At 33.9% G+C, this 15,454-nt stretch overlaps 1 protein-coding gene across 2 annotated transcripts in view; it reads left to right on the plus strand.

Annotated features, from left to right (window-relative positions):
- dac (dachshund family transcription factor) overlaps positions 1–15,454 on the plus strand; it is a 132,078-nt gene that overhangs the window by 42,176 nt on the left and 74,448 nt on the right. The window contains exon 2 of one of the 2 annotated variants that reach the window (XM_081981862.1): positions 1,485–1,618. In XM_081981862.1, the coding sequence (XP_081837988.1) occupies positions 1,485–1,618 (134 nt within the window). The remainder of the gene's footprint in view (positions 1–1,484; positions 1,619–15,454) is intronic. The other variant, XM_081981863.1, reaches the window with a different exon arrangement.

A 15,454-nucleotide genomic window follows, 5' to 3' on the forward strand; every position in this document is an offset into this window, starting at 1 on the left:
TTACTTAATTGAGAATTTCAAATATTAACAATATGACTAACCAGTAAATTTGGTATATTTGCAGATCAGGATGAGATACATGATCCAAGAAATTATGTGACTTAACAGCGATAGGTTTTTATCTTTGGTGTACATTAAAGATAAAGTCAATGTTTTAATATCAAAAATAAAATCTACGTGAGCTATATTTGGACTGTGATTAACTAGATTCAGCCTGAGCACTAAAAAGTATAACAAATATTATAATACAGATTGTAATAATATAATTTAAGAAAGTGTCTAAAAAAAAATTAACTTAGTTATTTTTAATTCAAAATTAATAATTTTTTTCTCTTGAGACAAAGTTTCCACAATTTCGTCGTTCTTAACAGATTTTAGTTGAATCTAAGTAAGAGCTTTTAAAATATCTGAAAATATTAATAAACATTAATAAGTGCTAATAAGCAAAAAGTCACATTCATGGTAAAGAAAAAATGGAATACTGTGGCCATCTGATGAGACACGACAAATATCGCCTTCAGCAGTTTATCCTTCAGGGCAAAATGGACGGTAGAAGGGGTTCGGGTAGAAGAAGAAATTCTTGGATGCAAGTTCAAATTGCCATATTAATAGCCAACGTCCAAAAGGGACAAGGCAATTGAAGAAGAAGAATAAGCAAAAACAACTTTTCATATGTTCCTTTTTGAAACTTGATATCATTCTTTAATGACTGAAATCATTAAACAATTCATTTGTAATTGATTAAGTGAAAATCCAGCATTAGAATGACAATTTCAAAGATTACAATGTGACTCTAAAAAGCCGGTTTCTTTGAAGTCCCGAGTAGAGAAATATTACATACATCATCAAATATGGCTCGTGTATCATGTAGAGGAAGAATCAGTGGCACGAGATTCGATTAGAGCATACAAAGCGAGTTATTAAAAGCCGGCACAGCAAAGCGAAAGGGAAGGGGGTTAGACGGGGAAAGTAATATATCCCAGAGGATGGTAGGAGGCGAAATCATCCAGGTAAGTAGTAATCCCAAAGGAAGAAATAAAACGAACGTAAAAAGATTCATAATCCGAGATTAAGCAAAGAAAAAAGGGCCAATTTGGGAGAACTAAATGCTCGCTTCTTTGTGTCTAAATTGCGATCGGCCCGCCGAGACTCTCTCTGGCATTATGGCAGTTTAAAAAGTGTTCTGTAGGAGTTTCAACACCGGGGAATTCTGATTATTCCTTAAATCTCTATTCTTTCGTATACATTAAGCGAGTGGGTTGTGTAAATACATGTCATATATTATTACGGATCATAATAACAGGTCAGTGCGTGATTGACTGCAGTCCGCCAATCGCGTTCGCATAGAAATAATTAAGGTGGGGCCCTCGTTCTTGCATGTATCAGTAGACATAATTTGCTGACAGTTGGTGGGCATTTTTCTTTTTATGTCTGCCGGCTGATTTTCCCGGTCCAAACGACAGTAATTCTCTACCATTTTGCAGTTCCAGGCCCGGCCGACCGCCAAAACGAGCTCCCGTAGGACTCAGCCTGGCCGCTTCTCATCTTCAACAACAACAAATGAAGAAACAAAGGATGGATAATGGAGATTATCCTTACGAGAATGGACACATGGGTGGTAAGTGTCTAAATCTTTAACTAATTATAGGCAAATAGTGGAAATATTACTAAATTATTTAGAAATAGTTCCCTTACGACTGACTACTGGTATTTCACCAATCTTTCTAAGAAAATGTCGGTCAGAAAAACCAAAATAACTACATTTACGAAGAACACAATGAGAGATCAAATTATTGTGTGCTAAAATAGAATTATTATGTATTGTAGGAATGTAAATTTTGCAAAAAGAATTACTGGACCAAATTGGAGAACATTTAAAAACTTGCTTGCATTTCTGTCTTGCAAATATGATGGAAACTAGCCACATAAAACTATCTCCGACTGGTAAATCAGTCACTAATCTTAATAAAAGTTAAAAATGTTGTTAATTATCAAGCTGTGATTTAAGTTTTTTTGTTTTTTCTTTAGATTTCTACTGTGAGTGTGAATGAATAATGAGTGAAGCTACTTCTTGATCAGCGCCATTTTTTCAAAGCATTTGCAGGTTAAAATTTGTTATCTAATTCAATGTCAAGGCGTGTTTTTCACCTGCTTGACGTCATTTTAGATGGGTAAAATTTTAAGTACCGTAAAAAATACCCATTGTAGGAATTATCATCATCATTCGAGCAGTGGCGTAGATTTCTTTAAATCGATGTCAAAAGCCAGTGTGTCGGGTATTAATGCGACAATCGGTCAATCTGAAACGAGCACTTAAACAGCCAGGCTCAGTTTGTCACCCAAAACCCTTCTTATCGGACAGTAAAAAGAAAACGTCCGAAAGTCGGCTGCCAAACGTCAAAGCCCAAAAAATAAGATAGTCTGATCGGATTAGGCGGCGACATTTTTTTAAAAAGGCGATCCCGGGAGGAATTATTTGTTATTTATCGTAAACGATAATCGTAAGTTGCATTATTTTAACGATCAATTTAATATCTCCGAGATTTTACAACTTCCAAAACGAATTTATCGCCCGGCCGTAAATGTTGCATCCGCGGAAAATATGGGGAGTATTATAATTAGTTTTTTCGGTTTATTCGCCTTAAGTTCCATGTGTGTTCTGTTTTTGTTTGGATGTTTTTGTAAGCCGCAGTATTGGGAATAAACCCTTCCAGATCAAATTCGACCGAACGATAATGATAACGTTGCAAAAATTCCCTCGTCGGTTGTATTAATTACTGGGTGTCACTGATGAGGCTGAAATGCCCGAACACGGCTCTTATTATTCTTCGTTCTGTCTGTCCGACTGTCCGACCAAGACGTTGGAAAAATGGTTTCTAAGAAAAGTTGCCAACAACGCGTTTCGAGATCAAATTTCGACACGCCCTTCTCTTGATTACACCTCGATTCTTAATTCGAGGGAAAACATCGAAAATTTTTACCAAATTGAATCGACCATGCAGAATTTAAGTATTTCACCTGTCATTTACCTCAATAAGTCTTATCTTATTCTGTAGAGGACACAGATGAAGTGTCGAATGTTTTTAAAAATAAGTCGATACAAATTCTGTCTTTGTCTCACAGTTAAATTTTATTAAAATTTTTATATGGCAACATGTGCAGCATTTTTGAAAATCACAGCACTGTTGCTGGTAGTTGCAATGGTTTACAAAATTTTGATTTTTTTTTAAATGGAATTACTTGTTATTTTGTTTTTCTTCTTTCTATAATATTTATTGGTTAGGTATGGTATATATTAAAATGAATTAAGATATTGTATGTATCTACATATTTGGATCATTCGGAATCCAATTTTGGTTTTATATACATCGAACAATTAGTAGCATAATTTTTTTCCGGTTGAAACGATGGGAGGACATGGTTTTGTATTTCTATACAATATAAAGTCTTTGTACTGTAATTAATTTTTATATTGTGTAAATAATAGACTAAAGTATTTTGCATAACGAGGAAAATATCTAGATCTTTCAAAAGTCCAATTAAATTTGTTACAAAAATTCAATTAATTACTAAAATAAATCAGTTCAGAACAAAATTTCTACAAATTTGGGTTTAGCATAAGTTCTAGAACACTATTTTGGTTTCGGTAGTATTTTTCAGTAATTAAAAATGTCGCCAAAACACCGTTTCTTCTTCTTAGGTTAGGTTAGTGTTGTTGGTTAGATTCTGGGTTTTAGACATTTTTTGTTTATTGAGGAGAAAAAATAGCGTGAAAAATAACCTAACCAAAGAAGCAAAAAAATGGCATCCAAAACACTGGATTTTTGACTGAAAGGGTGTGGTTTGGTGTCATAAAAAAAGGAAGAAAATGACGCCTAGGCACTGTACCATATTTTTGCCACCCTTTCTTCAGTAATTCAAAAGACGAAAAAACAGCACTAAAACACTAGATGATATACTACATCATTTTGAGAATTCTGGTCTACAGATTCTTGTTAATAGTCAACCCTGTATAGTATTTTTTTAATACAATATGTGAAATTTTTTGAACGTATTATTTATTCCTTACTTATTTTATTATTCAAATATTCTGGCGCATATTCTCAACTAGAATAACTTCTCTTAGTAGATTTACTACAACATACTACTAGGTGCGTATTCTTGAAATGAGGGAAAGGAGTTCATCAAAAGAAAGGTCTGTAGAATGTGACAGGAACAACATATCAACACTTCTCATGATAATTCCGTTTCTTGCTTTCAAGAATTAAGGCCCAGGATTGTTTCCAAGTTATCCAAGTGGGTTCTTTACCCTAACTTCGATAATAACCGTCAATAAATCTCACCTAATAAAAAGAGCTCTGACACCAGTCGAAAATCAACCACTCATTATCCCAAAAACCTCATTCTTAACCTCGCACCCATCAATTTGAGCATTTGAGTTGGCAGCGAAGGGGAAAGGAAGTTGGTAAATTATGTGATTGATCCATCCGAACAACAGAGACACACACGGGATCGGCGTTAAACGTTAACCTTATAAACAATAATTCCAAGTCCAATCGGTTATAATAATAGCTCCGAATTATAGAAAATTGCTGTAATCGGACGGAGAAGCCCCCCCGGGGCTTTCGAACGCAAAACAAATCGTAAATTGGGGGCCCACAAGTTTGGAACTAAAACCTGAAGGCATATCATTCAGTTTGGGTAGTGTCTTTTGTTGTAGTGTTAATTTGAAGGAATAACTTTGATGACGGCCAGATTACTGAATTGTTTGCCAGTTTTAGAGTTAAGCATCAATAATAAAGTAGGTGTATCAATTAAACCTCTATTCTCAATAGGAAAAACTGTTTTAAATCTTTCCAAACTGATGGATTAAGAATAGCGAGTTTCTTGAATGGCTGGCTCTCTCGTTTGCTCGACTTAAATTCCTTAGACTTGTATTTTGTAAAGGTATTAAATGGAGTTAACATTATACGGATGAGAAAAATGAAAAGTTTTCCAATAGATATAAAAGCTTATTACTGTTACATCATTGATAAAAAAGTCACAAAAAATTGAACAACTGCATCAGATATATGGTCTTGGCGCCAGAAGCCAATTAAGATGTTCGTAAATCATTCAAATACGGTCATAGTGGTCAATTTACAATTTTTTTCCTGTTGTCAAAGATGTAAAAAAACACAGTCGACCTTGTAAAATGCGTGCCACAATTTATGGACTCGATGGAAACCGCAAAACCGACGCCCAACCGCGAAGCTCGCGCATTCAGTTCATAGTAAATAATAATTAAGCGACCGCAGTGTTTTACACAGAAAATTTTGTTCTTTTTTTCCGATGTATTGTTTGTTTGATTTCGATAGTCCACGAGGAACAAAAACTTTATGAATAAGTGGCAGCTACCATGCAAATCCGGCCGGTTGTGGAAGTCGAAAAATGCGCTAATTGGAATTGAAAGGGCCCCGTATTTTAACAACGTACTGTGATACGATATTCGTTTCGAATACCGCAAATCGGTCGTGTTATTGTGTCCGGATTTATTAATATATTCCAAAAATGTCGTTGCCGATGCATGGAACATTGGCGCATTCCGAAAACCTGGGGCCTTAATTATCGCGATTGTGTGTTCCAAAAGGTTTAATAACTCACATACCTGCAGCACTTCAAATGAAGGAATTTTATTGTTACTACACACTTTCCCAAACCCCCAAGGGAGATAAAGGGCGTGAAGCTTGCAAACATGGAAAGAGAGAAACTGCGAGAGGAACATTTATTTTAGAAGAGGGTTTGATACAGTACTAAATCTGGTTAAAGATTTTAAATTTTAAGGGAAAGAAGATAAAAAACAGAAGCAGTAATGCAGCACTAGGGAAAATTTGTTGATCACAAGCTGATCATAATAGGAAGACTTCTTAAAATCATTAAGTTATATCAATATTTAATTTGTATATAAGTAAACCAAAAGATGGCTAGAGAAAGGCTATTAAAAATCGCTTGAGATGATATACCACGAACACGACGCTCCTTAGGAAGTCCTCCAAAGAGATGGATAGAGTGGTGATTTTCAGTATCTTAAAGGAGTTGAAAGTTGGAAAATACAGGCCTATGGCCTACAATATGTGGAAGAAGAAGAAGAGAAGATTACTAGAAAAGTCATCAGTAACAGAGTACTACTAGTACATAGCACCTGTAAATTGATTGCAAAAAAATGGATAAAATTTTGCACCACATGAGAAAACAAAGCATAATCTACAGAAAAGTATTCATTGCAGTTGTTGAAGCTGGTGGTTCTAATAAAAGCAGATAAATAAACTTGGTAATAAGCAAGGCATAATCAAATTAAGAAATAGCAGATATTATCATATAATATTTCGTTCCTAAGGTATAATAGACCAAATCACCAAAACATATCACAGATATGGAAATAGATAAAAGTGTCTGATATCCTCTAAAAAAGCTGTGAAGAAGTCCTGTGACACTTTTAAAGTTGTTTTTACAGAAACATATCAAAGCATCCTGAAAATAATGCCAAAAATACATGGAAAACAAAAACTGTTTTAGTTAAATTTTGTTAAATAGAATATTGTTGATCTCTGACATTCTGGTGGTAAAACTCTAATTTGGAGACAACAATATACATCAAAATTCTCTAAAGAGGTTGTCAATTATAATAATTACGACAAAAATAAATATAGAAAATAGTATATTTTAGTAAAAATCTCTGAAAATGTGTTACATTGTAAGAATAATTGAATGCTTCCACCTAGTTTGTGTGGACTCAACCAAGCCAAAAGTAGTTTAGTAATGCAAAACGAATAAGACATTAACAAGCCATATCTCGAATATTTTATCGCGTAATGTGCAAAAAACTATTAGTTTTTTCTGTTAAATATAATTAATTAGTTGAGGAAACGCTCCGACGACACTGAGGCTCATTTTTTCCCAGATTGTCTAGTGATATTTCTTACCCTCAACCATGTAATTATCCATCCAACAAACAAAGATCGTTTACACACAACATCATTATTCATTCTAGTCGACTCCGACATGACCTCTTCCTATTCAACTCGATTTAAAAATCACCGAATAACAATATTCAACGGGGAGAGCCGGCTTCAGCTAAACGAATTCTGCCCTGCCCTAGAAAGAGTCCGCGGTCTTCAAAAGACTCCGGACCTGTAAAAGACATTAGCTAAAATGCAAATTGCTGGTTTCCATTTATTCCTTCTCGTCGTAATATCGGCAACAATGCATGTACTCTTAATGGCTGCCTTTTTCACGGTTTGATAGCCTCACCTCACAGTCTGACATGGTATTCGCCGTTCAATGCACAGTCTTAGCCACAGAGCAAAGTAATTGTCGATTATTATGCGAAATTGCCATATTGGCTCTCTCGCTTCGCCGATATTCTTCACCGAGATTGTTGCTGTAATTGTGTTCTTAACGGACGCCACTGAGTCATAAATACGAACCAACCAAAAATAAACCACACAAAACCAACATCACATAAATTCGTCAAAATTCCATCGACCAACTCAGGCCTGAAATTATTATTTCATTGCTTTTGTACTCGTGTAATTACGAAACTATTGTTATCTGCCAGGAGCTGAAACCATTTTTTTTTCTACGATCGAAGTAATAGCATTAACTAAAGTATATAAACAGAGAAACCGAGAATGATACGTGATCGGCCGGTGCCGCCAAAAGGAAGAGCAGAGAACCACCCAACCACTAATCAGATTAGACATTAGCAAGAAAAATATTTAATAAATGTTCAAAATAGTTTTTTCTAATTATGGCATATAAAGTGACACCTTTCAAAACTGATTAGAGTGACAAAACGTTTTACTTTATGTAACTAGTTACATAAAGTGATCACTTTATGTAACTGGTTAAGAAAAGTTCATTTCATCACTCCCTGTTTTTATGCATTTCCGTAGAAACATATGGGCGACATCCATCATAACATGTCGTTGTCACTGTTTATACAAGGTGCTATGAAAGTGAATATTTGTATTAAATCACTTTAAAAGATGGTTTTTACCGCTTTTTGGTCAAAATTAGAAAAAATCATGTATGCAACACGTTTCGAAAATGTCTTATTGTGTAACTCATTCAAATTGTAGGACCTCGCTGCGCTCGCCCTACAAACATTCATTCGTTACACAAAATCGAACTTTTCTTAACTGGTTACATAAATAGCTATTATAGTGAAGAGAAAGATAGAATATTTGTCACATATACAAAACATTGATCTGTCACGTCATCCTATTTTGGTTTGATTTTCTGCATATAATAAATTGTTGTTCCTTTCAAACCAAGAGGTTTTGCAAAAATTTTATTACACATAAATTATCTAATAAATGAAATGTTTGCAATGTTGCCAATACGTATTTTTTCGTAAAAATGAACACTAAGTACATTTCTACATTTGTTGCCAATCATCTAGTTTCAAAAAAAACGAATACTAATTAATCACCATTAATCACATTTTCTTGAAATTTAAAAAAAATTGTTTACCAAAAGTCATTTTTTTAATTACTAGACTATTCTTTGTGTTGTTTTCACATTCTGTTCATTAGAACATATTTGCTTAAAGTTTTTTTGAATGTAAATACAAATAGCTTAAAATCATATAAAAATCCCATTTTGTCAGGTCAAAAAGTATCAATGCTGTCGGTAAGAATAGAGCTTTGAATTGGAAACTTCCCCGAAATGCACTTCAAAAGTAATATTTACCGGTCCCACCGTCAGTCACCCGCAATAACCGTCAAATCGGCAAATAAAGAGAGAAGCCCTAAAAGGATTCCGTCCTTTCGAGCGTCCGCTAAAATAATATCAAAAAAATAATATCTGGTTCTTGTACGAAGGAAGATTTTTCACGCTCCATCGGCTATTTCGTTTCTGGTTTCACAAAGCCGGAGGCCCCTCTCGACTTCTTGGATTTCGAATTTTTCTTTTTGTTCTTTTTATTGTTTTGCTCGCTTTTAGTTTAATGTGCGACAATATTTTGCTCGATCGAATGGATCGAATTATCGTCCTGCCGGACTTTCAAGTCATCGATTTTATATACCTTCCCAAATTTCCAGTATATGTCTGCCATATGCCGTTGTTGCAAGGAAACAGAGTATCGGGTTATTACATCTGTACACGGAACTCAAGTAGAAAAATGCGACAGAACCTTTACTTCGGTGTGCCTTTTCCGGTTTTCCAATTTTAAATCATGGAAATCGTGCAAGTTTTGATGGTCATGCAATTATTCGTGCAATTCTACTCGCTTTTTTCTTGTAAGCTGGAAAAATGCTAAATTTGACCTGGTCTTTGAAGGCAATTTACCGGGGTAAAACTAAAAATATCAGAATATTTTTCTCCTGAAAAATTTAAATTAAATCGCGTCTCGAAATTGCAGTAAAGTAGTTTGGTGCTTAATGAATAATTATTATAAAACTTTAGTGGATTAGTATGGAAAATTTGTCTCTTCCAAAGAAATTCAAAAGCGTTTTTAATTCGGAGAGAGTATCAGGTTCTGGATAATTCTGCATTACTTTTTGTACACGTTTTATTATATGTTAATTAATAAATTTGTTTTTTTTAAAGAAATCCATTCAGCTGCATAGAATAATGTAAATAAACTGAAACGAAAAAAATCTTTAAAACATCTTATCTGATGACACTTTTAGAAGTTTTGCTTCCAAAAACTTCTTTTTTAGAGTTTTTTAACTTTGCAACTGTGCTTAAATTGTTAAAGTCAGAGGCTTGTAAAATGGTTTTGGAAATGCCAGAGGTTTCTAAATACTACAGAAACCCTTCCAAAAATTGCCAGCAACCTTTACGAATGTCTTAAACCTTGCCTGAATTTTCTAACAGGAAGTTCTAAATACTACAGAAAACTTTCCGAAAAATTACCAGAGGTTTTTAGGAGTGTCTTAACCCTCGCTTGAATTTTCTTAAATTGCCAGAGGCTTCTAAATACTATAATAACCCTTTCAAAAGCTGTCAAAAGTTTTTATGAGTGTCTTAAACCTTGCCTAAATTCTCTAAAATTGCCAAAGGCATCTAAATATTACAGAAAACCTTCCAAAAACTGCCAGATAATTTGACAAGTATCTTAAATCTTGCCTTAATTTTCTAAAAGTACCAGAAGCCTCTGGAATCTTTTTGAATTGCTAGATTCTAAAATGAATTGCTTCTAAATACTACAGAAAAATAAAAACACAAAAACCTTGCCTAAATTTTCTAAAATTGCCAGAGGTCTCTAGAATGATTTTGAAATGCCAGATGCTTTTAAATATTGCCTGAGACCTTTATGACTTTATGAAATCTTTTATTTTATTCTTGTGACAATTTTTACAAGGTAATTCATATCAGAATCACTTTCTGTGATTGAGTGCAATTTTTTTTCCGACACTGGATTGATCGAAGGCTTTACCAACTTTACGATATTGTTTCTTCATCCCCCTTTCTGGAACAAGGTGAAACGTACACATAAACAGAACGAACCCCCGAAGATGTACGATAATTCATTTAAAGGAACATAAAAGCTTTGACAGTTGTAATGCGAGGCCATTAGGGAGGAATGTAGATCGAAACAGACATCGTCGTGTCACCGACGAGGGGGTTCGGCTTTTGCCAGTCAGTTTGAGTTAATTATTTGGAAGTGATTTGCTTTGGCTTTCTACTGTTGATTTTTATTTTCGTTAATTTGTGAATTGGTTACGTACAAAGGACATTTTGGTGTACAATTTTCATTTCGTGACGAAATCCCTAAACACACGTTCCTTTTTGCGACCGGTAACGGACTGTCACCGACACAATCGTGGAAAACCGTTTCCATTAGCAATGGAAACACCTGAACGCCTGAAAGGGAATTAATTAATTCCTTTTACAATTGCTTTTCAAAGCTTTTCATTTGATTCAATATATCCCCGGCCTTATAACACAGCGCTTTTATATCGATCAACAACACTGAGGGCTTTGTGTGTATGTTAGAGACGTAGGTATTTCTTGTGTTGCAGTTCGAGCAAAATTGTAATTCCGTTACGATATTTTTTATAGAATAATTGGAATCTTCCTCCCGAGACGCGCAATAGATAAGAAGGCCGGGAAATAAATAGTACTACTTGAAATTAGTCTGACAATTAAACAATACGCTCGTAAATTACGGAAATTATCAGGCAGCTTGTCTTCGCGTAGAAATAAATTAGGTTTCGCCTTCTTATTCATATTTTTCTCTTAATGCACATACTCTAATTATCTGATAAGATCAATGGCGTCACATCGTAAAACAATTCGAAATCATTTAACAGAAGCTATCAATGCCATCTTAGTTTGTTCACGGGTATGATTTAGGGCTTTTCTGTATGAGATGTTGCCAAACATGATTTTTAATCGTCGACTATCCATAGAAAAATGAAAATGAAAAAAATTTAAAAAAATTAATGCTCTGTAAACATTAATAATTCTTCAATTAGTAGAGAATTGTGTTTTGACAAAATCAGTAGTTTTAGTAATTATCAATAAAGGTTGATAAAAATATTGACTTTTTGACATTAAGAGGATACAAGTTGAAAACGTGATTTCAAAATGAAAAGAAAGTTATTATTTAAAATACTGCATCATTTTGAATAACTCTGTATGGGTAAATTATGCATGGTGTCTCTAAAGATTAGCATCTTAAGCTAGCACAAGTAACTAGTAAAACTGTCAATATTACTTGAGTAAATTCAATAGAATTTTTTATAAATCATCTTTTGATAGTCAATCCGATCTTATTGGTGGCATAATTGGATGATATATCAGGATTCTCTTTCTGAAACAGAGTATAATATGTGGAAGACTAGAGCTAATGTCTAAAGCAGCGAATAGGTATGGAAAAAAGGGAAACAAAATTAAAAGGATAAGGACGTTATAAAGGAACGAAAGTGATTTTGAGAGTGAAATATCAGTATCTGAAGTTTTGCTTAGAAAATAATGTGTAGAAAGTGACTTGTGGGAAGAGAGAGGAGAATGTAAAGAATATTATGGAACAGTATTTGTGGATGTGAGAATGAGAAGAAGTAGAAAGATGAGATGTGGAAAAATTGAGGAAGAAACCAAAACTAAATACGGCTTATGCTGAAATACGTTTGATGAAGAAATAAATAAACATGTCCTTCCTGTTGGTGTTTGGCGAAATGGAAGCCATTCTGGAGGTAACTCATCGTTAGCTTTAGAGTGGTTTTCTTGGCTTATTGAGGGAAAAACGCCTGCTATGAGAAGACTTGGATTTTCCAGTATGTAAACGTATTTACCTAGAAAAGAGTTTGTGATAAGACATAGGAAAGAATTTAAGATGAATAAGCACGAAGACATACATTTAAAATAACGTTCTGTTAAATAAATAGGTTATGTAAAAGATACAATAAACGATAAGGGTTTGGCAAAAATAATGAGACGTTTCGATTGAGAAGTGGACTGATGATGACATTTAAGAGCAAACAGCTGCTTACGGTCAGGGAGACACTCGTATGTGAGATTAAGACAGAATGAAAAAGTCTTTTATTGAGATTGTGGGGAAAGAGATTTAACAAATCTTAACTCATATGCACTTATACCATTATATCATTGGCACCTGTACGTCTAAATCTAGTAGTTTTATATTTGCATATAAATGTTTTTAAATAGTCTTTTCAAACCCGACCAAGACCAATTAGCATAAAAAGCAGATCGATACCTGTCAAAACGATTGTTCCCTTTATAGAGGCTAAATGCAAGAAGTGATCTAGAACGCGGTTGGACGCGGACTCCCAACAGGGCAGACTTGCGACCTCTTGGTTCCCATTCTCATTAAGAGAAATAATTAGACGTTTTTAATTGTTTCCAAGTCGGCGAAATATCGTTATGATTTCGGTGTTTACGAGCCGTCGTCGCGATTAAATCAGTATCGGGTGCCCAGTATCGTATTTACGATTAATAAACGGATGATGATGAATACAAAAAAGGAAACATTGAAAGTTGAATAAAATCGACGATTTGCGTGACTGGAACAGTGATTTTAACATGAAACTTAATAAGTTAATTTACATCGTCGATCTGGATCTGATATTTTGGCATTTGCATTTCTAGTATACACACTCACCAAATAGTGTATACACACAGCGTCGTGTAGTTTTGGCTTGATCTAGCGATCCAACTAAGCAGATTAAAGCTGAGTGAATTTTCGAGTGAGTTTATACTGAACAAACACTGTTTAGGCTCCTCTTTAGATGAATGTGCCATTCTGTGTTTCTTATTCTATTCCCAGAAACGCATCCTTGCTAAACCCAATAAAAGTTAATTAAAGAAAATATTAATAAAGGCCTTAAACGTCATAAGTCACAAGCATCGCATCTTTTATTGTTCGAAGACCATAAAAGCGAACGATATAAATATAATTAAATTATTTCCGAGATTTTATTGGTTTATATTAGATTCGTAATTTCGAGTTAACGATGTGTCATCGCCTCGGAGCCGGCGAGGCCAAAACAGACTCGTTATTAGCATTGCCCGATGATTAGGGTTTTATTGCCACGAATACTCCTTGATCTCCGATTTAACGGTCCTGTTTATATATCTGCTAATGGACAATAAACGATTTTTGTTAATCGAGTCCGGTTTGGTTGTTTTTGTCCATTAAATCAGATCGTAAAGTGCGGACTGTCTGTTAGCGTTCCTCGCTAAAATTTTCAAATTCCACTGTACCCACATATTTGTTTAAAAAAAAACATAGATATCGTGTTTCCAAGCAATTACAAGCCACCTTAAGAAAACCGAGCTCCATCCGAGAAATAAATTGTATTTGCTCACTAATCACGGTTCTGGATCAGAACGTGACCCAATGAAGTCAGTCCGACGTTGACCGGATGTGGGCGCTGGTTACGTGTTATTTTTGATAACTCTGGAAACTTATAATTGTGAGTTATTACCTAATTTAACATTCAGTTTAGAACGGAGTTACATTAATTTGAAAAACGAGGTGCATTTAATAATAACAATAGAAAAGGGAATATTTTAAAGAAATTATTTTGGTAGATAAGCCACGAGTTGTCCCACCAAAAATTGTTAAGAAATATTACTTAGTTGGTGACAGCTTAGTTTCCAGATATTATAATTAAGAGTGTGATAAATAGCTCTATGAAAAAAGTTGGACAAAATCCAAATTGTCACTTACTTTGTATTTCATATTTGTTCGAAAACTACTACGCTGTTTCTAATTTTATCATAGTTACATTAATTGAGTGTGAAATTGACTTTTTGGATTGAGTAGGGACAAGTAGAATATGATTTACAAAGTCTGCAAAATGACAACAGTGGTTCAAGATGTTAACGTCATCAAATTTGACAACTTTGGTCTAATTTAACTTGTTACTTTGAAGGTTTAGAAAATATCAATAGTGGATCATTGCCAAAAATTATCTTTTTTTAAAGTTAAATCATAACTCTTAGAAATACGCGTAAACTATTATTATAAATAAAAATGCTTAAAATCCATTACAAAAAATTGACATTGGCAACTTCAAAAATATAAATTTTTTGATCTGAATTTTAAGCTGTCTGTCTCGAAAAAAGACAGAAGCATAAAATTTAAACTATGTGTCAACATTTTACTAATTATGAATAGCTTTCATAACTAAGGCAATACGCCATTTTAAAATTTCTGTTTCAAAAGGCACATTTTTATTCTTAAGTCGAATATCTCCAAAACGATTATACCTAAGTTTAGGACATTATACAAAAAATGTTTCTGAAATAACGTAAATAGAATTCAAAAAAATATACAGTGTCCCATTTAAAATAAAGTTTTAAAATAACTATGTATAATGTCTTCCCAATCTCCTGAATGTGATTTCTGTCTTACTCCTGAGTGACGATATTGTTTTGTTTCATTCAGAAATCCATTTCAATAATCTTTTCTTTAATTGCCCAATGAATTTTAAATTGAAAAATTGTATTATATACATAAATATTAGTCGTTTCCTGTCACGTGATATACATAATCGATATGTGGTCAACCAGCCCGAAATCCTGCTGGTTTTTCTATTTCGTTAGGACCAGATTCTGGTTCTATTCCACTCAAACTAAACTGCAATAAGATCAACTCAGAAAAGACCTACATACTCACATACTTTCATCAATTTTACGGTTGAGAATGTCGAGCAATTTTTGGTCACTAATACACAACAACAATACAAAAAAAACTGGACTTCATTATTTCTGCGATTGATTTTTGTAAAAGCGCTTTCATGTATATCCTGATACCTGCGTGTGAGTTAATAGAATCGACACACCTTCAGAAACAATAATTTGTTATTTCGATATCGATTTAATATTTAATTAGTTTTTTTCTCGATTTGCTACTATTGAAAAGGAAATATCTAAACTAGGCAATCAAGTAATCTAGGTCGCTGCGATGTGTACGTTAATGTAAAACCGCAAAAAAGAC

This window comes from Ips typographus, linkage group LG6 (genome assembly GCF_016097725.1).
Source record: "Ips typographus isolate SLU linkage group LG6, UJ_Ityp_2.0, whole genome shotgun sequence".
In the NCBI taxonomy this organism is placed as follows: domain Eukaryota; kingdom Metazoa; phylum Arthropoda; class Insecta; order Coleoptera; family Curculionidae; genus Ips; species Ips typographus.